This window comes from Strigops habroptila, chromosome 2, assembly GCF_004027225.2.
Source record: "Strigops habroptila isolate Jane chromosome 2, bStrHab1.2.pri, whole genome shotgun sequence".
In the NCBI taxonomy this organism is placed as follows: Eukaryota; Metazoa; Chordata; class Aves; order Psittaciformes; family Psittacidae; genus Strigops; species Strigops habroptila.
Window position 1 is genome coordinate 53,043,780 of NC_044278.2, and position 26,050 is coordinate 53,069,829.

Sequence of the window (26,050 nt, forward strand, 5' to 3'; positions counted from 1 at the left end):
CCAGGATGACTGGTCCAGTTTTGGGGTTATATTCTGGACTCTGCCTGTGAGTGTGTGTACGCGCACAACGCAAGCAGCTGCACATCTGAGAGTTTCAAAACCGCTCGATCCGCCCAGGTCCCAGACACAAACTTTCCGTAAGCTACTGATCGCGGTCCCAGGTTGAGGCTCGCCTTTCCCGCTGCAACCGCAGCTCCCGCGGCCCGCTCGACGGATTCGTCGCCCCCCGCCTTCTCCTGTTTCCACCCCCGGCCGATCCCGCCCGCACCGCCCCCCCCCCCCCCCCTCCCCGCCCCCGCTGAGGGGCCGCCCACCCGGCAAGACGAGCCGCTCCGCCGCGCCTTCCCCCTGCACAGCGCCCGGTGGCGGGTGGAGCGGCGGAACGCGGCGCCCCGCCAACCCGCGCCGCTCGTCCCCAGTCCCCATGCCGCGGCGGGCGGCGGGAGACTACAACCGCCGCCGGAGCTGCGCCCCCGGGCAGCCCGTCAAGCGGCACGGAGCCGCCGGCATCGCCCGTCCGCCCGCTCGCCCTCGGAGATCCCGCAGCGCCCGGAGCGACGCGCTTGGCTCCCGGCGGGGCTGACGGAGTGCGGCGTCCCGACTAACCGCGGGGACGCGGGGCACCGGGGGAGGGGAGAACAACACTAATTAAAACACCGCCCCCCGCGACGGGGTTCTGCGCGGCTGCTGCCCACCGCTTATGCTCCTTCGGGGGGACCCAGGCAGGCCGGCGGATCCCGCAGGATGACGGGCGATGAGGAGTCCTAAGGCAGCGTCGAGGCGGACCGCCGCGGGCTGCGATGGGCCTCGGCCGGCCGGTGCCGGAGGAGAGGCCAGGAGCCAGGTAGCCGCCGCCTGCAGCCCTCCGGGGGCATGGGAGCGGCGGGCAGCGCTTGCTGAGACTGCCGCGCCCGGCTGCAGGTAAGGAGCCAGCGCACGGCCGATCGTGGCTGCCGGTGCCCGGTTGGAGGGGGGTGGTTGGGAAGGGAGTCTCCCCGGCGGGACTGCGCGGACGAGGAGGAGATGGGCGGGCCCTGCGGACTGTGCTGCCGTGTGTCGGCGGCCGCCCTCAGCCCGTCCTCTCCTGTTGCTCAGCCCGGCGGGGACATTCTTCTCTAATGGGAAGCATCTGCCCTCCGGTACAGTAAAGAGAAACAGGGGTCGGGGGGAACCGCGGCTTGCCGCAAGCCCCCTCCGCCATGGCCGCGGCTGGCGCACGGCCCGGCTCAGGGGGACAGGCAAACCCGCGAACTACCCGCCGCCCCCCAAAACTTCCCCGCGGGCCGGGCGCGGTCCCCGCAGGAGCCGAGCGGGCAGCGGAGCGCCCCGGCGCTCCGCCCCCAAGCCCCGCCCCCCGTCCCGCAGCTCCTCCGCAGCCGCGCACCAACGGCGGTGGCGGGGCCGCAGCCCATTGGCTGCTGGGCTGCCGGTGGCGGTGGGGGCAGCCAATGGCGGGAGGGTCGCTCTAGGGCGCCCCCTGGCGGTGGGGTGCAGGAGCTACTGTGGGTGAGGGCTGGAGGACCCCGCTGCTTCCCACCTGGGCAAAGCGTGGGAAGCGCGTTTGTCCCTCTCTTCCTCAACTGCCCCCCAGCCCCTGCAATCCCTCCTGACCTCAGCAAGCACCTGCCATGAGGAAGTGCGGTGCCTCCTCCTGAAAGGAGTTTTCATTGAACAGAACATTAAGGAAATCAGCACCTGAGTATTCTCACCCAAAAGCTATTTGTCTTGTGAGGAATGCAAAACGTCTCATTAACTTGACCACAGATATGTGAGCACCTCTTCATCTCCATGAGCGTCTCCTTTGAACTGTAATGGTTTGCACATGATGGTCTTAGGAAAAACCCCGTCTGTCTCGCTGCTAGCAGATCTGAGAAAATCAGACTTTTATACTAAAAGCAATAACTAATGGAACTAATAATAGAGCTACTAGAACTGAATGCTTTTCCGTCATTGTCACATTGTTGTACAAGAGCAGGAATATGAAATTTCTGTTACTAATTGTAGCCTTCGCAGCTGTAATCTGAAGAGCTTTCAAATTCTTTTGATGGTAGGGACAAGAATAGGGATACTTCAAACTTGTTTCTCCAAAGTTAGGCTGCTTAATCTGTAATTAGACATCTATGTAAATTATTGTCTTTTCAGAAGTGATTAGTATATTAGGTCAGTAACAGATGTGGATTTTTGTCTGTTCTAGAACAGTGTGTGTCTGTAAATGACTCTCCATGGGTTCAGCCATCCAGATTTAGGCACACAGTTCTGTCAATCTGAATTTGAGTGTTGATAGACAAGGCAAGATTATAAATATAAACTTTCCTGCTTAGGTTTCCTCTGAGGTCTGTGCTTAGGCTTCTAAATCATTTGTCAAATTTAATCAACTGATCAGACCTAGCTCCTTTTTGTTTCAGACTGTAGTGTAAGAGCACATCCAACATCACATGATAATGAAGGGCAAAGGATGAAAGAGTCTAGATCTATGGCCAGCCAATCCTTTCTTTCACTCTCTCTCTCACTCATACTGTTTCCCATAGGCATTATGAGTGGGATTCATTCAGCCACATTTTACCCTCCTTCAATAACTGCAATAGGCTGTCTAAAAATTATGCAGCTAGGCTATGTGACTTAGCTGATTAGAGGCCTAATTGTACTATTGTACTGCATAGAATCATATAGAATCATATAGAATCATAGAATGGTTTGGGTTGGAAGTGACTTAGAGATCATCCAGTTCCAATCCCCCTGCCACGAGCAGGGACACCTTCCACTAGACCAGGTTGCTCAAAGTGCCATCCAGCCTGGCCTTGAACACTGCCAGGGATGGGGCAGCCACAGCTTCTCTGGGCAACCTGTGCCGCTGCCTCACTGCTCTCATAGTAAAGAACTTCTTCCTAGTATCTAGCCTGAATCTACCCTCTTTCAGTTTAAAGCCATTTCGCCTTGTCAGATCACTTGTACTAGAGCTGAATTGTTCTATTTCTAGGTATCCAATCAGGTAGATAACTGATGATAATCCATCTTCAAGAGAATATAGGTAGCTATTTTTCTTTCGTTGACTGTAGAGGGAGCCATGGCAATTTGCTTGAACTTGATGCTTACCTTGAAGTTTTCTAATTTTTAGATGAAATGAGTACTACCCTTGGCATGCAGAACAAACCGACAGAATTTATTACTATAGGGAGACAGCATAGCTTTAGTGGAATTGGTATTTAGTAGAATAGTAGGAGTGAAAGACGGGGGAAGTGTTAACTTTGATGTAGCAAATGATGTGGACGACAGAAAACCTCTTTCCAGATGAACTTTGCCTTGCCTACAGACCTTTTGGGACACAGCCAATCACTGCTAGGTATTATAAACCTTTTTAAAAGTATTGAAAACCTCATTGTTTCTTCTCTCTGTTGTTGTTTTTTCCCTCCGGTTCCCCCCGGACGACCCAGGAGGAGCCCGGCGAGGGGAGGTGACATGATGGGGGAGCGGGCGGCAGCGGCGCGGGCGCTGTCCCTGGTGCTGATGCTGGGGCTGGGGCTGCCGCCGGGCGCCCACGCCTGCCCCCAGCCCTGCGCCTGCTACGTCCCCACTGAGGTCCACTGCACCTTCCGCTCCTTAGCCGCCGTGCCGGCGAGGATCTCCAGACACGTGGAAAGAATCAATTTTGGGTTTGTATGGCAGTTCATAGCAAACAGTTCAACATTCCTGCTACAGAATCCTGGAATGCTTCACATACGTGCGGCAGACTGGGATCTCTGTGTGTACTTTTAAAGTAGAACTGCAGAGATGGGAGGTTACGTGCAGGCACTGTATTTCAAACACTACAATAACTGGGGTGGAGAAAGTTTTAATGTATCCCTTATCTTTCAAAGAAAAGTTAGTATTATTTTCAAATAAAAATTTATATCATGGTGTCAGTTCTTCTTGGCAAATAGGACATGTCGTCTTTTATAGTATAAAAAAATAAGGTGAATTAAACCTACTATGGGATTTCTACTAAATACCGAATTTTACACCTGATGTAAAAAAAATATGGTATAGTATTCTGTAAGGTAGCCGGGTAGCATTTTGGAGTACAATGAGACATAGCATATGTTAAAGTAATACAGCAGAAACAAAATTATTCCATTGCCTTTGGGGTTGTTTGTGTTTGGGTTTGTTTGTTTGGTTGGTTTGGTTTTTGATGTCGTTTTTGTTTGTTTAGGTTTTTTGTTGTTTGTTTGTTTGTTTGTTTGTGTGGTTTTGGTTTTTTTGGGATTTTTTCCCCCCAAGGAACTTGAGCACAACATAAGCAGACGTCAGTGTTTTGGGAAGAGATTGCTGAGGCTCCAACTCATTTTCATCTGCCAGGGTATTGCCAACTCATATCTATCTGTCAGATTGTGAGACAGGAAGGCAGGGACAGTTGGTAGGCTGCCTATCACAAAAGTGCTGTGTAGGGTCATTATGTGACATGGCATGATGCAAGATTCGCAGTCCTCTTCTGCTTGATATCAGAGCTGGATATCACTATCTGGTATGAACTCACCCTGACCACCTCAAGGCTTGTAAGCTGCAACTGATCATGCAATGACTGACAGTAGGGACTTTATTGTTTTATTTGCTTCTCCATAGTTAAAATTTCTGTCCACCAGCACTTTATCCACCTAAAGCCTAATTCTAATCTCAAAATGCCCTTGTACTCCATAACTCTATATTACAGCAGTCTGTACTTTTATGCGAATTTTGAGTCAAAAATGTCACCCTCTCCACTGACATTCAAAACTACACATATTCACAGCCTACTCCAACATGTACATAAAAATTCTATGGCAAATTCTATCCCTAAATTGCTTTTGAAAATGGGACATAGGCTTCTAAGTTATTTAGGTGTTTTTTGCTGTTTTTTAATAAAAGTACAGTATTTGATACTGCTAGTGTAAAAGCCCTTTTCCATCTTTGCATTCATCACTTGACACAACTTGAGTTGTGTCCTTTCTCAGGAATGGAAACGGTCTTAACTGTCTGTTGTGTTTCTTTCATTTTGGAAAAGAGCTTTTACCATAGTTCTATTTTAAGCTGCTATATATTTTGGAGGTAAAGATTATTTTCCTTACTAGAAATAATTTAGAAATTTTTTTTTCTTTAGAGAGTTCATATTTTTTAGAAGTGCTGGTGTTGAAATAAGGAATTTTAATAGGATGATTGCTATAAGCCTAATAGATCTGTAGGAGGTATCGGTCAGCAGGTATCAGTCAGTGGGTGGTGAGCTAAGAATATCAAAAACAAATCCAGAATCTTCATATAGATAATAAAGTGAGGATCTAAAAGTATTTCCTCCATATTCAAACTATTTTATTGTCTTGCTCTCTTTTACCTTCCTTTTTGGAAAGTTTTAAAAATAGGAAAAATGCTTAAAATTCTATGCTTAGTTTGGAGATTTTGTGCCAAGATTAGCTCATACATTTAATTTTATGTGTACCTACAGAAAACCCAAATGCAGAGCGAGGCCACCAAACTTAAGGCTTCCATATAGGCCAATAAAATCTGATTTATTTGTCCAAAGTGAAACTGAATTATTTTCAAAAAGTAGATTTTCTGTTTTCCTTCTCCAAAAGCAGTTTCTATGCTCACATTTTATAATTGGAAGGTCAGTTGCTAGATCTTAGGTAATTAGTTGATGTAGCCAATTACATGTTGTAATACTAAGTGAAGCAGGATGTGACTTCCTGCTTCTTGTGCTGTTTGGGAGATATCAATTTTTAATGTCCTCTCTCCAAATCTTTCTTCATTTATTGTTAGATGCTATTTTGGCAACACTGCAGCCTGTCAAGTTTGCCGGGCTCCATAGCATCATTGGTTGGCTACAGGCCATTAATTTATTACCACTCCATAAACTGAGTTGCATGGAAAAACATACTGACAACCATTAGAACTTAAACACCTATTTATTACTCTTACTCATAAATTATGGCTAAAGTGCCACAAATTTAGTTAAAAGGAATCTTAATGTAAACATGAACTAAGTATACTTGGCCTTGTAAAAATGTTTCAGTAATTTCTGGCCCTTTGACAATGCATTGAGATCCCTCCAATTTTTCATGAAAGTTAGGTTATACTAATTTTACATTTGCAGTCCATGACAGCCACTGCATAAAATGTAACTGCACATGTGATTCTTTTTCCAGGTTTAACAGTATACAGTCTATATATGAAAACTCCTTTGCAGGACTTACAAAACTGGAATTGCTCATGATACATGGAAATGACATTCAGAGTATACCTAATGGTGCTTTGAAAGATCTCGTGTCTCTACAGGTAATGCTCAGATCTTCCTGAATTTCATAAATTCTAACTTCCATGAATAATAGAAGTCAAAAATAAGCATTTTTTGTAGGGCCTTTCTTAGGATTAAGGTAGCATTTCCCCCCCAAATACGTTTGAGATCTCTTAACTATGCCTGTATAACACTTACTAATGCCAACTAATATTCAGTTTTATTCTCCCTTGACCAGCATATCATTTTTCAGTGGTGCAAAGGATATTCGAATGTAGGAGGAAAGATTTTGCTTGCTTGTTGTTCTGTTTGGATTTAGATCAAAAGCAAAAATTAATCTCTTTTATTCTTTTTTTATTATTATTACTTTTTAGGTTTTCAAAATTAGTTACAATAAATTGAAAGTCATAACTGACCAGACTCTCCAAGGACTTTCAAGCTTAATGAGACTGCACATGGACCACAACAGAATTGAGTTTATTCATCCAAACGCTTTTAATGGATTAACTTCTCTGAGACTGGTCCACTTAGAAGGAAATTTGCTCCAGCAGCTTCACCCCGACACCTTTTCAACATTTATGGTCCTTGATTATTTCAAACTGTCAACAGTAAGACATCTCTACCTATCTGAAAATGCTCTTAGGACCTTGCCTGCAGGGATATTTCAAGGCATGCCACTGCTGGAAAATCTTTACCTGCATGGGAATCCATGGGCCTGTGACTGCAGTTTAAAGTGGCTCCTTCAATGGAATGAAGTTTCTGGAGGTAAGAACAAAAATACCAATGCTTCTTCAACTCAAATTTTTCTCCTGTTCTGCATGTGGATGGTTTTGTTATTTCCTGAGTATTGTTACCTGTGTGATGCCTGTGCACTATTATGTTCTGTAACCATTCAATAAATGCATGTATTTAAAAACAGCACAAAGAGGAAGCAGTTGTGTGTATCACTAGCTAAAAATCTGTATTCATCAACAATTAGGTGTTACATTCAAATGGAAAGGTGATAATGAAGTTTACAATTGAAAGGAGGAGCTAGGTTATAATCTGTTAGTGTGTTCCTTTGCACAGTGGTACACCTTTGGCTAAGGGCTGGCAATTGTCCTTAATGAACAAAACTAGTAACTACGTCCTCTCATGGGAGGTGGGAACATTGGATTTGAACTTGTTTGGCTAAGGGAGCAATAGAAGTTAGGTTTCCAAATTCCTGGATGAGTCCTTTAACTTTTGATGCTATTAATGTTAAGGCTGTTATGTAATAAGCATCCTTCGTGTCTATCTGTGTTTTTTCATTGACCACAACTTTCTTCTATGATGGAGCAAATCTATTTTAAGTATTTTCGGAGAACACCTACAATACTGTGTTTATTTTCCTAGGACAGCTGGTCTATCTTTGTTCAGGCTTAGATGTGAGATAAGTATCACACTGCTTAGGCTGGAACGCGTCTGGTCATGTGCAGAACAAAAACCCAACCCAAACCAAAACAAAACAAAACCACAAAACCAAAACACTTTTATAATGTCTTTATGTCAGGAAGACACTAAATGAGTAGTTTTTTGAATGTCAGTTTTTGATTTGGGTGTCTCAAGTTCACCAATGCCCCATCTCAGGTGGCTAAGTGCTTACTATAGTAAGTAAGAGAGACTGGTGTTACACGAGAGACTGGTGTTACACCAGAGCTGCTGCTAAAATATGAAGAGGGAACTGTCATTTAATTGCAATTGAAGATGTCTCAAATGAGTACTGGAGTCACGAAGCTTATATAATGGTTTGAAGCATGTATGGTGGATAATGATGGTCTTGTCATCTTATGTAATTCATCACGGTTTTGCACTTAGCTGTAGGACAATCCTTTTAAGAGTGTGTGGTACTTGAATGTGCAATCTAAGTGTTCCTGCCTGAACTGATACTTAAGGCATCTAACTTTGATATTCACTTACATGTTAATGTTCTTATATACTCTTCTTGATTCAAATGAGTATGTGTATTACGTGTACTGAAGTTGCACTGTAAATTGTAACAATGAAATATTAGATTAACTTTCTTTCCCTGTGCAGTGTTGGATTGTTAGCATTTTTATTCAATTAGATTCCCTTTCTACACTACAACAGTAGAGATAATTGGAAAGAGAAAAGACTTTATCCATGCAATTTTCATGCGTGACAGATTTTGTACCTATATAACATTAACTTCTGTGTGAACTCTTTCCACGTAGAGTTATTAAAGTTCTTCAGACCAGCATGGCCACTGACTGCCAAGTTGACTGTGGGCCACTTCTGTCATGTTTTCTTATCTCTGAAACATCATATTTGGATCTGCAAGTGATAGACTTGTTCAGTTAAATATTCTATTTGTAAGATCTTCTCAAGAAAATTTATTTGTCAGACTGGCAAAGCATAGACAAGAGTCTTTCTGGCATTGATAGAAGAGACAAGTCAAGGCTATAATTTCTAGGTTTAGCACTCCTCCTCTGGTTTAGTTTTCATTTTATCATTACAGAGTTTACAGTTATTTCAGAGGTCAGCGAAGAAGTAGTACTTTCATGGGTTTTTTTGCTGCTGACGAATAGCTTGTAAGTGCAGGAACTAGTCAGCAGATTTTGGTAGCTACAGTAGAATGTTTTATGTATTACCAGTACTGTTGTTAATGAATAGAGAAAAATAAAAAGCTTCCTGAATTATGTAATGAGGAAGTCCAGCATTTCTCAGTTAAATGCTGCATTTTTGAAAGCTGAGAGGACACCATCCTCTTCACCTTACATCCAGAAGTTAAATTGGTAGGCTGCCACTGTACAGATGCAGACTTTTTGACATAGTGTAGATTTTTACTGAATTCTAAAATGTTGCTCTGAATACTTCAGTTTTTAGGCATTTATTTAGAGGCAGTGAATCTAGTTTTCAGAAGGACTGAGTGTTCAATCCTCTCATTAAAGTCAGAAGAAATTGTGGTCAGTTTGAGAATCAGGCACCCATTCAACTGTAAAACAAAGAGGTACCATTTTAAAAGCCTTGCCTTTTGTTTCATGTGCCATAATGTGTTCCTCATGCAGTCTATTTCTTAGTTTTGGGAGTTAGAATCACAAAATCATAGAATAGTTAGGGTTGGAAAGGACCTTAATATCATCTAGTTCCAACCCCCCTGCCATGGGCAGGGACACCTCGCACTAAACCATGTCATCCAAAGCTCCATCCAACCTGGCCTTGAACACTGCCAGGGATGGAGCATTCACAACTTCCTTGGGCAACCCATTCCAGTGCCTCACCACCCTCACAGTAAAGAACTTCTTCCTTATATCTAACCTAAACTTTCCCTGTGTAAGTTTGAACTTACTACCCCTTGTCCTATCACTGCAGTCCCTAATGAAGAGTTAGTTCTCTAACTCTAGGACAGAGTTCTTCAGCTTACCTATCTTTTGTACCCCACCTTTTTTTTTTCCTTTTTCTTTTTCTTGCAGGTGTTCTAAAATGCAAAAAGGACAAAGCCTATGAAGGCGGGCAGCTCTGTCCTAAGTGCAACAGCCCAAAGCAGCTGCAGAAAGAAGATATTCAAAACTTGAATGATATTTCCTGTAAGAAACCTATCATTCAGTCCTCACTGAGGCAGAATAGCAGCACTCAGGATGAAGAAGATGGTGGCGGTTATGAAATCCCTCTGGAAGACCTGCAGTCCTCTCCATGGAACATTACTCTAAATATGACTGATGAGCATGGCAATGTAGTCCACCTGAACTGTGAAATCAAAAAACCAACAGGCTCTACAAAAATTCAGTGGAATCAAATCCAAACTCAGGAGATTGATATAAATGCTACAATTTCACTGGATTTTGAATGTCCAATGAATCGAGAAAACTATGAAAAACTGTGGAAGCTTATAGCTTATTACAGTGAAGTACCTGTCAAATTAGAGAGGGAACTTATGCTCAGCAAAGAGCCTAAAATAAGCTATCAGTACAGGCAAGGCTCAGATTATGATGCTCTTTACTACACAGGTGTAAAAGCTCAAATACTGTCTGAGCCTTCCTGGGTGATGCAACCTCTTATAAATATCCAGTTAAACAGGCGACAGAGTACAGGGAAGAAAGTGGTGCTATCTTTTTTTACTGTGTTTTCTCAGACAATTCATGTCAAAGACACCAGGCAGCAAAGAAGATGGGTAATGATAGAGCAAAACCAGAGCACAAGGACAGCACAGAGCGTGGTGGAAGGGTCAGCGTGTCAGCTGAGCTGCAGTGTGAAAGCCTCTGAGAGCCCCTCCATTCAGTGGCTCTTTCCAGACAGGACTAAGCTGCAAGCACCATTTAATCAGAAAGACAGTAGGTTTTCCATTCTCAGTAGCGGCCAGCTAATAATCAAAGAAGTGAGTTATACTGATGGTGGTTTGTACCACTGCATTGCCCAAGTGAGAGATGATGTGGACATAATGACTTACAGACTTGTAGTGCAGCCTCCAGCTATTCAGGTAGCTGATTCAGACGTAGTGAGAGTTGAAAAAAATGTAGGGGATCCAATAGTTTTGCCGTGCAATGCAGTTGCCATCCCAGAGCCACAGTTGAGCTGGATTCTTCCAAACAGCCAGGTATTTAATGATTTAGCAAACTCTTCAAAAGGATATATGTTGGACAATGGTACTTTGCTTATTCCAAAAAGTCATGTCAGTGATAGTGGCCATTACAGATGTGTGGCTGTCAATCAGCAGGGGTCAGATCACTTGGCTGTAAGGGTCACAGTAAATAAAATGGTGTCTGACAGGTCATTTAAAAGGATAAAACTAAAAAAGCGCCCAGGCTCAAAAAGTTTGTCAAAATCGAGAGAGAGAATCATAGGTGATGGAGAGGGATCAGGGGCAGGAGGCGTGGAGGAGTTCGCACGAAGGAAGAACCACCTGAAAGACTGGGAAATACCATTTAAACAAAAAAGTGATGAACTGCCAGAGACTCAAATTAAAAAGGGGAAGAAGGGCAGAAGGAAAATTAAAATCTGGAAGAGTCCTGATAGAACCCAAGACAGCAATATTGCAGAAGGTCGAAGAGTATTTGAATCTCGAAGAAGAATTAATGTGGCAAGCAAGCAGATTAATCCAGAGCATTGGGCTGACATTTTGGCAAAGGTCCGTGGGAAGAATATTCCTAGAACAACAACAGCCATTACCATTTCTTTAACAACTGCACTGCCATCAGTCATGCAGAAAACTACTCTAGTCCCTTATCCAGTAGCCAGTCCTTTGCCTTCAGAGACAGCAGCTTATGTAGTTGATTCCTCTGCTGATGCATCACCTACGGGTGAAGATGAGCCATCCTCAGTCACTATTTCCCACAATACTAAGGCATTTCCAGTCCAGTCCATATTAATGAGTTCAGAAACTGAACCTTTTTCTGATCTCAGGGCTTTAGAAACACCTACAAGTACATATTCTGTAGAAATCGCTGAATTGGGTCCGTATTTGACTCCTGTCTCTGCTACTGTGCAACCCCAAGGCCAGCAGCATCTTGATGTTAGGACTGATGATTCGGTGGTAGTCAAAGAAAATATCCATGCTCTCACTGAAGAACCTCTAACCAGACAAATTGAAACAAACATTCCTAATATTCAGAGCAGTGCATTCACAGTGGAAAATGTAGATAGAACTATGTCTTCTACATCAGAGGAAAATTCTGGTTTTGCTGAGCTACCACTTGATGCTACTGTCCTAGCTGAATCTCAGACTGTGGATCTTCACAGTGTCTTGGACACAAGCATGAAGTTAAATGAAGTGGAGCCAATGAGTGTTGACACCATAATTTTAACACCTTCTCAGCTGGATGAGATCATCCCAACAGATTCTATAGGCACTACTACTACCATTTCTTCATCCATTTCTTCATTTGTTACAGAAAAGAGCAATGACTTGATACACCAGCACAAACAAGTATCCACAGGTCAGACAAAAATGGCAGACTTAAGTACAAGTTTTCCAGCTGTCACACCCATCAAGGTTCAGAGCAAAGAAGAACCTGAGACCCACAGGAACATAGTGACTCAAGAAAGCATGTCCAGTAGTTACGCAGAGAATTTTCAAGGAGGAGAACACACAAACCTGGCTACTCCCGTAGTAGATCCCACATTAATTTTGCATAGTACTGGTGCTCCTCATAAAACAGCAGAGGGGACAAAAACTGCTTTTTCCACCAGTGAATTGACCACTGTGGCCACAACAACAACTCGCTATAGAAAGACCATGCCTTCAGTTGTTACTCAGCATGCTAGAAAAAGGCCTTATGGGAGAAGGAGACTGAGGCCGAGCAGAATCCGGCAAAGACCAAAGCCTTTCCCCCGTGTTGTTTTAACCACAGAGGCGATGCCTGTTGTTCCAAGGACACCTGAAGTTGAAGCTGTGACCAGAACTTCTTCTGCAAGTCTTCAAAGTCCTGATCTTAAAAACCATGTCAAAATACATGCTAAGGAAGAGGAGCATATGGAATTCACTCCATTAGTTACTGATCCAGTTGTCTTAGAGAAAATCACCAAAATCAGAGAGGTGATCACAACTTCCTTCTTTAGGCCTACTGCTTCTCCATCTGAAGAAAAACGTGTGACACTCTCTTCTATTCCTGAAACCTTGGCACTTCCAGTGACTGCACCTATCACGATTTTATCATCATATGTTGTACATGACACAGTTCCCACGAGAGAGTCAAATGCGCCTCTGAAACCGGAGCAAAGTGAAGCGCCAACATACCACTCATTGGACAATATATCAGAGGAGAAGGGCATTAAAGCAGATTCTAAAACTATGGATAGAAAGGCAGAACAGCCAAGCACAACAACTTTTCCTGAGTATATGAACAGCTTGATACTATCTTCAAAACAAGCATCTCAAGAAGAGCCTATCCTATTAGACTCAGAAGTTGCGGTTAATGAAACAACCTCAGGAACATCCCAGCTGGTACATCCTGCTATGACTGACTTAAGTATTCCTTTTGGCACAGTGGAAGTTTTTCAGGACCTCTCAGTTTCAAAGGAGCCATGGAAGCCCACAGTATCTTTAGAAACACCAGCAATAACTGAGCCACCTCAGCAACAAGAGGTTATTACTTTGTCCTCCTCCTTCAGCACAACAGAAACTCAGACTTTTACACTTAAAGAAACAAAGAAGTTTGATGCTTCTCAGACTGGGACAAAGCCATCTTCTTTGGATAAAAAGGAAGCTATGTCACATGTATTTCATCATGATCCCACTTTGCAGACAACTGAAAAGCCTCAGGCTACATCCACTGCCTTTATTCCATTTATAAAACATACCATTATTCCCTCTTCCATTTCAAGCACTTCAAGTCCTTCTCTTCGTTCCATAACTGAGGAGAGTAATGTCTTCAATCAAGAAGCAAAACAAGTTGAAGCAGATGGTGGTAAAATGGTTGTGAGCTCAAGATGGAATGTACACCCTACTCCTTCCTCTAGCCAAAACAGGATTAGCATACAGCTAAAAGAGGAGCAATTCAAAGAGTTGTATAGTAGCAAGTCAAACAACAGCTTACTGCTAAATCCAAACCTTCCCCATCCACCTGCTGGAATGATACCAACCCTAAACCAAAGACTGCCTATTGTGCCTCCAAAGCATGTTCCAGTAAGAGGTACAGCGAAGCCTCCATATATTGTAGCACAAGGTTCATTTCACTATTTTACAACACGTCAGCCTCTTCACTACACAAACAAACCAGAGATAACGGCATATGCAGCACATACCATCCAGGATAAAAAATCTTTGGCATCTCAGAGAGAAACAACTACCCCAACACAAACCTCTCCATTTCACAAAACAAATCCATTCGCGGCAAGCAAGTTTGGTAATCAGGGTCAGAACAAATACAACATGAATTCAAAATTTTTTGGGAATAACTATCTTCCAGATAGCAGAGGCACAGCAGGGAGACTACCGAGTCAAGGGATCCCTTATTATCCTAGTTCCAGAATGCCATTCCTTTCCAACAGAACAAGGATATTCCCTCACTTAAGTATGCATCATAAACCACCGGTCCCTAGTCAACTAGTTCCAAAAGACACAAATGAGAAGGTTGCCCAGGTCTCCCCTACTAGGTTTACAGTGCAGAAAGCTACAGCTCTTCCACTGCCTCCAATGCCACATGCCACAACCACCATATCACCACCACCAATGATTTTGAAGCTTACACCTCCAGCCTTTCTTTCTCAGCACACGAAACCACAGATATCCACTACAGTTCATCCTTTTAAAAATGTCTATCATCATCATCAAAAAGTGCCGTCTGTGCCTTATGTGGGAGGCATAATGCCTCACAATTCATCTGGAATTCAGTCTTCCACTAATTTCAGGATACACGGAGAAAGACCTAAAATTAGCACAAAAGGGTCTCAGAGCATATCTGTCCTTGCTGAAACAGATGTTTTTATCCCTTGTGATGCAGTAGGGGAACCCAAGCCTTTTATTACTTGGACAAAAGTCTCTACAGGTAAGACAGAGAAAATTGTATTCTTCCGCATGTTTTTTAAGGGTACAAATACTTGGATTGTTGCATAGACATGCGACATGATTGCAGGAATAGTCCAAAACACTGAAGAATAATTTCTGTCTTTTAATTATTATAGATAAAATGTGACTAATTGCAACTAATCATTACAGCTAAAAATAACCTTGCAGTATTTCTTGTAGTAAAAGAAAACCTCTAGCATTTGATGAGTTTATTTTTTGAAGAGGGGATATCAGCCAACTCTATGCACAGCAGTTAGAATTTATGATGACAACACTAGTGAGTGTGAGCTTGTTAACGTTGCTGCCTTAAATATTGATGTGTGTGTCATCTCCATAAGCAAAAGATAAATTATGTAAAGATTTAAGAGGAATCCTAAAGCATAAAGCCCTTAAAAGGTCCCACACTGTACATGCTTGTAAGCTAGTATGGTTCTGCAATGGAAGCAAAGGCTAATTTGAGCTATGGAGAGTGACGGAAGATGTTGTGTGATCCAGCTGAAGTTGTAATTGATATTAAGCAAATCTAAAACAGAAGACTTTTTCAATGCAACGATGTATGTCTTAAACCCTTTGACTTTCCATTTCTTTCTTTCCTCTCACCTTCCCAGGAGCTCTAATGACAGCCAACACGAGGTTACAGAGGTTTGAAGTCTGGAAAAATGGTACCCTCCTTATCCGAAATGTTCAACTTCAGGATCGTGGACAGTATTTGTGCACAGCTCAGAACCTGCATGGCATAGATAAAATGATCATCGTGCTCACAGTTGTAGCTCACCAGCCCAAAATTTTACTTTCCCGCTATCGAGATGTCACAGTCTATTTTGGAGAGACCATAGCAATGGAATGTCAGGCTAGTGGGACTCCAAGCCCACATATTTCATGGATTTTCCCAGATAGGAAGATTCTGCAGACAGTCACCACTGCAGAAAGCAGGATAATGCTTCATGAAAATCGAACCCTGTCTATCAAGCAAGCAACTTTTACAGACCGAGGAGTTTACAAATGTGTAGCAAGCAATGCTGCAGGAGCTGACAGCATTGCAGTGAGGCTACACATTGCAGCCTTACCCCCCATCATCCAGCAGGATAAGCAAGAGAACATTTCGTTGCCCCTTGGTAGCAGTATTAACATCCACTGCACTGCCAAAGCAGCACCTTCTCCCAGCATTCGCTGGGTGGTCTTTGATGGCACACAAATCCGGCCTTCTCAGTTTGTCAATGGGAATTTATTTGTTTTTCCCAATGGAACTCTTTATATTCGCAATGTCTCCCCCAAGGACAGTGGGATCTATGAGTGCATTGCTGCTAACATGGTGGGAGCTGCCAGGAGAACAGTACAACTCCATGTGAAGAAGTATGCATCTAACGCTAAGATCACTGGGAGCTCTCCTCAGAGAACAGATGTAACCTATGGCAGCATCCTGCGTTTGGACTGTAGTGCTTCTGGTGACCCCTGGCCTCAGATATTATGGAGGTTGCCTTCCAAAAGGATGATTGATTCCCTACACAGGTAAATTACTATTTGAGGTGTCGCAGCTAAATTACACTTTAGATTAATTTAGAGAAAAGACCATATCTGTACAAGTTTCATTCGTGACTTCTGAGAATTTTGAATGAGGCCTCCAATCCTTAAGGAAGAATTTGAAATTACATCAAGATAGCTAAGTCATAACTTAGCATAATTTTGTGGAAAACAATGGTAGTCTTGAAAAGTCAGCTTCAGATGTTAAGTATAAGTTTCTACTATTTGTCTTTTACAACCTCTTATAATGTCCAATGACAAAAGCTAAGATGTACAGCTCGTGCACTGGTTGTTCCAATGTGCTTAGTCTGCATAGAGTTGCATGGGTGCCTGCTTTTCTCCAGGAGAAATGTGATCACTGATTTTTATCTGTTCTACAAATCATTATACACAGTAAACATAGGACAAATAAATCATGTTATAATTATTTAAGTAAGCATGATAATTTTAGTATTGTTTTATAAACAAACATTACCTTACAGAAAGGTCTGTGCAAACCCAGTTGCATATAAATGCCTAAACCAATACCCTCTGCAATATTTGCAATATCAAATAAAATATCACTTGTCCAGACTTTCAGTAACTGTCCTAAGACTTTGCTGAAAACACAATTTCTGCTCTACAAATTACTCATTGCTCACTCTTTGAGCACTATAGACAGATGAGAAATGTACTGAAATTAAAATGCATAATTGTCAACAACTTAATAGCTGAACTTAGTCATAATTTTTTTCATATTGACAAAAAAATTACTTAGGTAGCCTGTAGCTAGCACAAAATCCAGAATTCATTTTATGCCTCATAGTGATAGCAGGAAAATACTGGGGATTTTTTGGTTTTTTGGGGTTTGGTTTTGGTTTGGTTTTTTTTGGAGTTTGGTTGGCATTTTGGTTTGGTTCCCCCCTCCCCGTGATCTTTATATGGGCAGTTTTTCAAATGCAAGAGATGATCTTTGGTGAGAAAAATGGGGCTACTGGGGAAATTAGCTTTGACCACAATACACCAATTTCATAGTGAAGTGGAAAAGAATAATAGCTTTTTAGCACAATGAATTTTTTTCCCCATATTTCAAAGTTTAGCAACATGTTGCTTCTTTGTAATTGTTCTAAATGTTTAAAATATTATACCTAATGCCAGGGGAAGTTGTTCATCTTGATTCGTTTTTAGCTGAGGACCCAACTGACAAACTCCATAGTTATGGTTCATATAGGTTTCTGTGAAGTATATAATTCAGAGATCCCATATTTGAATGTTACAGAACACTGTACATGCAGTCAGAAGAGTTAAAAATACCATCATTTGGTATTTTATGGTTTTTTAATTGTCAAACCCACTGTTAAGGCCATTGCATCTAACCAAATGGCTTGGTTACAAGTGAGTAGAATTATTTTTTATTCCATTTGCTTTTTGGTGTTGGAATAGCTTGAACATTTCAGACCATCTAATTATCTAATAATAGCAATGCCCTTCTGCTCTTTTCAGTATTGTTGAATTGTTGCATTTTTTTTCCCCAGATTTCATTCAATAATTAATACCTAAAATGTGATTTTGCAGCTCATGTTCTGTTTTTTTGTTTCCTTACAGTACCTTGGAGACTAGAATCAAAGTATTTAGCAATGGGACTTTGGTTGTCCATTCAGTTACAGATAAAGATGCAGGAGACTATTTGTGTGTGGCCCGCAATAAGATAGGGGATGACTATGTGGTCCTCAAAGTGAATGTGATGATGAAACCAGCAAAAATAGAACATAAGAATGAGAATAACCACAAGGTCAAGTATGGAGGGGACCTGAAAGTTGACTGTGTAGCCACAGGTCTGCCAAATCCAGAGATCTCCTGGGGTCTCCCAGATGGCAGCATGATCAATACCTTCTTGCAGTCAGATGACAGTGGCAGCCGGACAAAGCGATACGTGGTCTTCAATAATGGAACCCTGTATTTCAATGATGTTGGACTGAGAGAGGAAGGGGACTACACTTGCTATGCTGAGAACCAGATTGGGAAGGATGAGATGAAAGTGCGGGTCAAAGTAGTGGCTGAGCCTGCAACTATCAGGAACAAAACATATGTTGTTATTAATGTACCCTATGGTGATGTTGTCACAGTAGCATGTGAAGCCAAAGGAGAACCCACTCCCAAAGTGACCTGGCTCTCCCCAACCAACCGGCCCATTCCTGCCCTATCTGAAAAATACCAGATATATAGGGATGGCACCCTCCTCATCCAAAAAGCCCAAAGATCTGACAGTGGTAACTATACTTGCGTGGTACGGAACAGCGCTGGAGAAGATCGGAAAATCATCTGGATCCAGGTTAATGTTCAGCCTCCCAGAATCAATGGTCATGTCAGTGCAGTAACATCTGTGAGGGAGACAGCCATCAGGGACAGCCGGAAACTTATTGACTGCAAAGCTGAAGGTATACCTGCTCCACGGGTCTTATGGGCTTTTCCAGAAGGAGTAATCCTGCCAGCTCCCTACTATGGGAACAGGATCACTGTGCATCGCAATGGTACCCTGGACATCAGAGGGGTGAGGCAGACAGATGCAGTGCAGCTCATATGCATTGGACGGAACGAAGGAGGGGAAGCAAGACTGATTGTGCAGCTCCTCATCACTGACCATTTGGAGAAACCCTCCTTCAGAGACCCTGTGAATGAAAGGATCACTGCCATTGCTGGACACAGCATCAATCTGAATTGTTCAGTCCAGGGGAACCCCAAGCCCAGCACAAGCTGGATCCTTCCCAATGGCACAGAAGTGCTGAGTGGCAGCCGTCTGCACAGATTTTACCATAAGAGGGATGGGATTTTACACATCAGCAGCCTCTCATCTGGGGATGCTGGGACTTACCGCTGTACAGCCAGAAACCCAGGAGGTTATGTGGAACGAGTAGTCTTCCTGAAGGTGGGACTTAGGCCAGAAATCAGCAACCAGTACAACAATCTGGTGAGCATCATCAATGGAGAAACCCTGCAGCTCCATTGCGTCACCCAGCCAAACCAGCGGGCACAGATCTCCTGGACGCTGCCCAATGGGATGGTTTTGGATGCCCCCGAAGCTGTGGGTCGCTTTTCCCTGCTTGAGAATGGCTCACTGACAGTGCGTGAGGCTTCTGTATTTGACAGGGGCACTTACCTGTGCAAGGTGTCCACAGAGTATGGCACTTCTGTTATGAATGTGCCTGTCATTGTGATAGCCTATCCTCCCCGGATCACCAGTGAGCCAGCACCTGTCATTTATGCCAGGCCTGGAAATTCAGTAAAACTGAACTGCATGGCCATTGGGATTCCTAAAGCAGAAATAACATGGGAGCTTCCAGACAAATCACATCTGACAACAGGAGCTCAATCCCGTCTGTATGGAAACAAATTCCTCCACCCTCAGGGGTCATTAGTAATCCAGCAGTCTACTCAAAGGGATGCGGGCTTCTATAAATGCACTGCTAAAAATATATTAGGCAGTGATTCGAAAACAACCTACATACACATATTCTAACACTAAAACAAGTTCCTTTGGCTGGATACTAGTGTTCAAGTCACTGCCAAGCAAATGCAACAAGGAAAGTACTGCTTGCAACAAAGGCAGAAAGGCTGCGGGCAGAAAACCCAGGAATTTTCATAGAAAGTGCATTGCGTTTGTACTCAATGTGGTAGTAAGTCCCTGCAATAAAAGGAAGCAGTAGACATACTGAAACTGAGGAAACTTAATACATTGGGAAAGGTCTTTAAATTGGTAAGACAGTGTAGTGTGGTTTTTTCCTGCTATCCAATAGGATCTGAGAACTAAAGTACTCTATTCTTGTCAGTAGCCCAAAGCTATTTCTTTTTCTAACAAGCACCTTAAAAGTACCAAAGAAGTATTAACTGTTAATAAATGAGCTGCAGCGATTGAAGTGCTTTAGTAAAACATAATTTTCTTTATACCCTGCAGCGCTTTTACATAATCTAGCCTTATAGAATATGATTACTAACCTTTCTGTTCATTCTTCTGCCAGCTCTTCAAAATCAAAGACTAACTTAGCAAGTAAGAGTGATCTATTTTAATAGAAGTAAATGCAGACATTAGTTACATATGAACATATGAACAAACCTTGTCCAGCTACTAAGGATGCTACAATCAAATCATTCATTATGTATTTTATATATATACTTTTAAATCAGACTATGAGACTAGAAAGAGTAACAATGAACTTGGTCTCATTTTATAAATTATTGGTCTTTACAAGACTCTGATACATTACAGTGTTTTATAATATTAAGGTCAATATACTGTACATTTTATAATAAAAAATGTTTTCCAAAAAAGGTAATCACTGTGGTTTTCATTTTGTTCTGAGAAAATAGGGAACTCCAAACAGTAAGAGTATGAAGTTCAGCCAAAAAACAGAAGTCATGCAGTGTTACACATACTCTTTATTTTTCTATACGTGACTTCCTAATAAAAAACTTAACACTCCTGTTATGCATATTTCAGGATATATTTACAATTTCAATACTTTTTCTCCAATCAAGGATGGTTTATTGGATAATGTACATAATTTTAAGAAGATTTATCAATTATGCATAGAAATAATTGCTACAAGATACTGAATATTCCATGTTTCAACAAACAACTCCAGTCAGAATTTTGCAAATGTTAACCTTAAAACATACAGGTTCAGAAGATATTCCCAAATTCTTAAAGTTCTGATTGTTCATAAAACTTATCCTCATGTTTTAGAATATAACAACGATAAAAGCTTTATTTTCTCTATTGATCAAAACATGGCAGCAAGTAGTGTAAAGAGTTCTTCTAATATATACATTTGTTAAAAACAATTAATGAAGATTTTCTCACCCCACAAATCTACCCAGTTTAGGAAAGTTGTAAGCCGTTACAAAATTCATATATATCATAATGATAAACAGAACTGAACTACTACAGGTAAAAAGTATTTGATGAGATCAAGAATGTTGAATTAAATGACAAGGACATTGCTGAAGATACAAGGGGCAAAATTTATGTTATAGGATATTTCTTAAAACTTATTTTATAAAAAGTCAGTAAAGGCTAAAATGTTGTTTGTACACAAGCATTTATTAAAGTTACAGTTATGTTCCTGGCCTAATTAAATAACAATTATGTCTTAGTTTCTCTTTTATGGTTTAAATCCTTGGGCCCTGAATCAGAAAATCAGTGCTTAAGATGAAGCATGTGCCTAAATTTCCAGCAGGGATGTAGTTGCTTATGAGAGTAGTTAATGAAGAAGGAATGAGTAGTCAAGATTTTTAACTAGATTGCTCATGCGATCTTTCCTAATCTGGCTATTTTCCTTGAACATGTCACAGATTAGATATGTCTTTAGTTCCTTTAATTAATTTTAGCACTTTTTTATTTTATAGTGGTTCTTGGAAAATGGTAATAAAATTTTTAATAATAATACATCTTTTAAAAGAGTCTGAAGCCAGCATTTTAGCATTGGAGTAGGAGTCAAGCACTTTTATAAGTTTGTCTGTCCAGTCTTCAGCTAACACTTATGTGAATTTAGATTTATTCTTGGATACTGAATTCTGTATATTTCCATTAACATTAATATGTTAAGGGAAGAAACTAGAATCCAAAAATCAAACATTAGATCTGTTGGGATCAAACAAAGCATCTGATCATGGTTTATTCATCAGTCCAAAGTTTCCACTGCTGCCAGTGGAAACTTGAAAAATTTCCTCAAAATTGGATTTACCTTTTTTATGTATCATCATTTCTATGGTGTTTGCCTTTACCCCTTTCATGAAAGCATATTCGCAATGAAAGGCCTATAAATCATAATCTTTTTCCAAAATAAATATAACTGCAGCGTAATAAATATTATATGGACACTTTTTACACTAAAACAATGTTTGGCCAAATGTTCTGTCTGTCATATTATTTCTTTGCTGAGATACCAGTTGTTCAGGATATTAATCTTGAGTGCCTTTTGTAGAAATAAAGAAGTTCACAGGGGAACCAAGTCTGTTCCAGGACTTCTATTCTTGGGCCTGAATCTACATGTCACTCCATGTGGCGAGTCATCCATCAAATGAAGGCAGTTGTAGGACATATTGATTTTAATTCATAACTTCTTCCTTTATTTCAATGTAATTATCTGCAAGCTGTGTTGAATAAATCAATGACAAATTCACATTCCTTCAAGGACGCAACAGTTCATTAATTTTCATTTTTTTCAGAAGTCTTCGTTCATCTTTCAAACCAAGCAGGAGCCATGCATTCAAAGAGAATGGAGCTTATTCCTATTCTGATTTTGAAAAGCGCTGGGAAATTAAGTGCTTGCTCTTGGTTTGAGAAGGTTTCGTAATTTTCACTTGATCAATCAAAGCAGGTTGTGGGTAGTTTCCATGGAAAGAAAAACTTGCCATTCCTTGCTTTTTCCTTTGAAAAGGGAGAAAAAAGATTTATTTGACATCTTTCTTGGAAGAGAAAGACAAGGTATCATTACAACTGCGTAGATTGCAAATCACTGGAGTTGTATATACTTTTTTTTCTTTGGCCTTCAGAAAAAGAGGATCACTGTGACCATATCCCTAATACCACTCAAAACTAATAATAAAAATGGAGGTAGGCCAGAACAGCAGAAAACATGGGAATTAAACAGACTATTTGTGTCATCAAGATCCGATAAAATTCCTAAAATACTAGCCAGTTCAATTACACATTTTAGTGATTATCCTCAAAAGCTCATGAAGGCAAATTGAGGTACAAGACTGAAAAAAATGCTAGATCTGTAGTTGAGGAAACATAAAACAGCAAAACCCTGGTGTCAAGAGAGGTACTTTGTTTAATTCATTACTAAACTATCAATCTAAGAGCATCTGTAGAATAACACAGTGATAAGAAACAGCTGCTCTGGACGTTTCCACAGCAAATCACACAATAGCAAACTAGTTACCTTCTCATGAAAGCAATTAATCCAGAGTATGGGAAGAGAGAACTGGTATGGCACATCTTTAACAGACTTTTTTATATAGTCATATGGGATGTCTCATGTCCAAACTAAACACGATTTATCTGTTATAAAGTGCAAGAATAGATGTTTTCAAAACATTTAAAGAGAAGTCATGAGTAACTGGTTGTCAGTTAGGAGGACATGTCAACTGAATCCAGCTTAGGTCTGGTACCATTTCACATTTTCAATAATGCTATCAGGTATCAAGAAGACACTTTGAAAATATGTGAATATTATGATAATGAAAGAAATTAAAGCACATAAGACTAAATTGCAATTCAGAGTGATCTTTCTAGATTGGTGAAATGATTGAAAATAAAAAAAATATTCAGTAAAAACAAATGCAAGAATTGTAGTCAAAAGGAAGAAACTGAATGTGCATACAGCAATATATTAGTGAAGAAGGAGTAGGAGTTGTACAAGTAAACATGATTGCATTTCAAACAAAACATTGCCACTTTGAAATCTCTTCATGAGGGCTGTGTGAAGCAACATAATGGAGATAGTAGAGATAATTACTGTCTTTCCAGCCGGGCCCAAATTCAAAGGAATGGGAAAGAATCCAAGAAAGTGTTTCAGGAAAGAAAACCTGTAAGTTGAAATTAGACGACTTTGTTCTGCCGAGGGAAAAAAAGACCAAATACTACATACAAAATTTAATCAAATGTGTAGGAAGTCCTTATAGAGACAGTGGTCAGTTGATTTTCAGGTTCACTGAGGTTACTGTGAGAAATAATGGTGTTAACTTGAGGCAAGATATAGGCGAGATCATAGAATCACAGAATCATGGAGTGGTTCAGGTTGGAAGTGACCTTAACAGATCATCTAGTTCCATCCCCCCTGGCATGGGCAGGGACACCTTCCACTAGAACAAGTTGCTCAAAGCCCCATCTAACCTGGTCTTGAACACTTTCGGGGATGGGGCATCTATCTCTGATACAAAGAAAACTTTGTAACTGTAAGAACAGTTGTGTTATTTTTCTTGAGAACATTTTGTAATTCTTGTCTTTGGAGACAGTTAAAAACAGTTTAGTCTGGTAACTGTCACAGGTAGTCAAGATCCTTGTCAAGAAAATGAGAACTCTTGAGGGTTCCTTCAACATCTACATTCCTATCTGTCCTGGATTTTCCTAGGGCTATGGTAGATACTAATTCTACACACCAGTAAAAGAAAGACTTGTTTGTTAATCTTAGTCTAATCTTAGCTTGTGGTTTTTATCTGTGTAATCTTCATGATAATCTATGAGGAATTCTTAACTGTTTAGACCATAACAAATACGGGCACATGACGAACATGTCCACTGTCACCACATCTTTATGGTAGAAATCTTATTCAGGGATTTCTAGAAGCAGCTATGTCACATGGGACATGGTTTAGTGGTGGACTTGGCAGTCCTGTGTTAATGGTTGGACTTGATGATCTTAAAGATCTTTTCCAACCTAGTTGATTGTATGATTCTCTCTCTTTATCATTCAGAGAGTTTAGTTTATAAAGATATCTCACATCATACCATTCACAGAGTTGCATAGAGCAGAAATAAAGAACTGCAAGTCTTCAGGTATTTGTTTTACCCAGCTTGGGTTTTATTTATCCATGTTTTCAAATAAGCATTCACTGTCTTTGAGTGTAGCCAGCTAAGATGAAAATATCCTAAAAGCTGTACAAGCGTATGTATAGCTTGTATTCTTACTCCGTTTTCCTGCTGATTCAGACCAGTAACACCAGCAGCGATCAGTTAATTAGAATAAACATTAGTAACTTGGGCTGAGTTAGAATCTCACTTGCCATGAATTGTCTGAGCCTGGCTGAAAAGCCACCCAAAATATTCACCCATTCTGCAAGCATCCTCACCTCTTTCTTTGGAAGTAAGTTGAGTTTCACAGGCAATGTAATAGCGAGGGAATGAGAGTGCAATCAATAGAGAGACAGTGTGGCAGTAATTGAGGCCATTCTTATTTTGCAACAGAATCTCTTGCACATGGGAAGTCCTGACCTTCTACTTACTCTTTCGAGTAAGTAAACTTTTCTTTGCCTGGGAGGTAAACCTCTCATGTTTCTTTCCTTCCTATAGGCAAGACCACTGTTACTCTTCATATGGTGAGAATGATGCATCTGACTCTTGGGATAATGCAACAGGGAAGATGCTATGACATTGGACTGCAGCTGTGTACCACCTACTAAGCACTTCTTTGAATGTGGGGCCTCGATAAAGTGAAATGCATGTTGGCAGCAGTACCACACTATGACTTCTTCCCTACTCCATAACCCAATTCATCAAGCACAGCTGGCCATAACATCAAAGAATTCACAGACTGGCCACATCTGATGTGCCAGATCAGCAAGTGGGAAAGAGGCATAAATACATGATGTCTTCCAGCTGCTGGGGACTAGAGATGGCAGCCAGCAGTGTGAGTCGTGACAGGTGTGGGGGTGGAATGACATGAGATCGATAGTCAGATTATAAAATTAAAAGAATAAATGGTTCTGCCACACCTAAGTACCTCCTGTGGTGCTCTGTAGCACTCAAAGCACACCTGACATCATACACACATTCCATAAACCCTGAATTAACAACACATGCATGGATTTCACGGTTACGTTTACTCCCAGTGTTAGTTAAAAAACAATTAAGGCTCTCACTCAAAACTAGAATTTTTCCCTTGTTTCTACCACAAATGGTCAATGGGCTAAGCCGCTATGCTTGCCTACTAAGAAATGCTTTTATGAGCTTCTCTGGAATATTATGATAACAGACCAAATGAACAACATTTTCATATTTACTAACTTGGGGAAAAAGGACTGGTAATCAAGGATGACAAAAGCATCAG

At 41.2% G+C, this 26,050-nt stretch overlaps 1 protein-coding gene across 1 annotated transcript; it reads left to right on the forward strand.

Moving 5' to 3' along the window:
- The first annotated feature begins 667 nt into the window (after positions 1–667).
- Positions 668–20,546, forward strand: MXRA5 (matrix remodeling associated 5). The gene is made up of 7 exons (XM_030477352.2): positions 668–921; positions 3,432–3,650; positions 6,150–6,279; positions 6,613–7,003; positions 9,691–14,700; positions 15,329–16,229; positions 17,826–20,546. Exons 1-7 carry the CDS (start codon positions 755–757, stop codon positions 19,735–19,737), a joined length of 8,730 nt encoding a protein of 2,909 aa, XP_030333212.1. The 5' UTR covers positions 668–754; the 3' UTR covers positions 19,738–20,546.
- Positions 20,547–26,050: the final 5,504 nt, after the last annotated feature.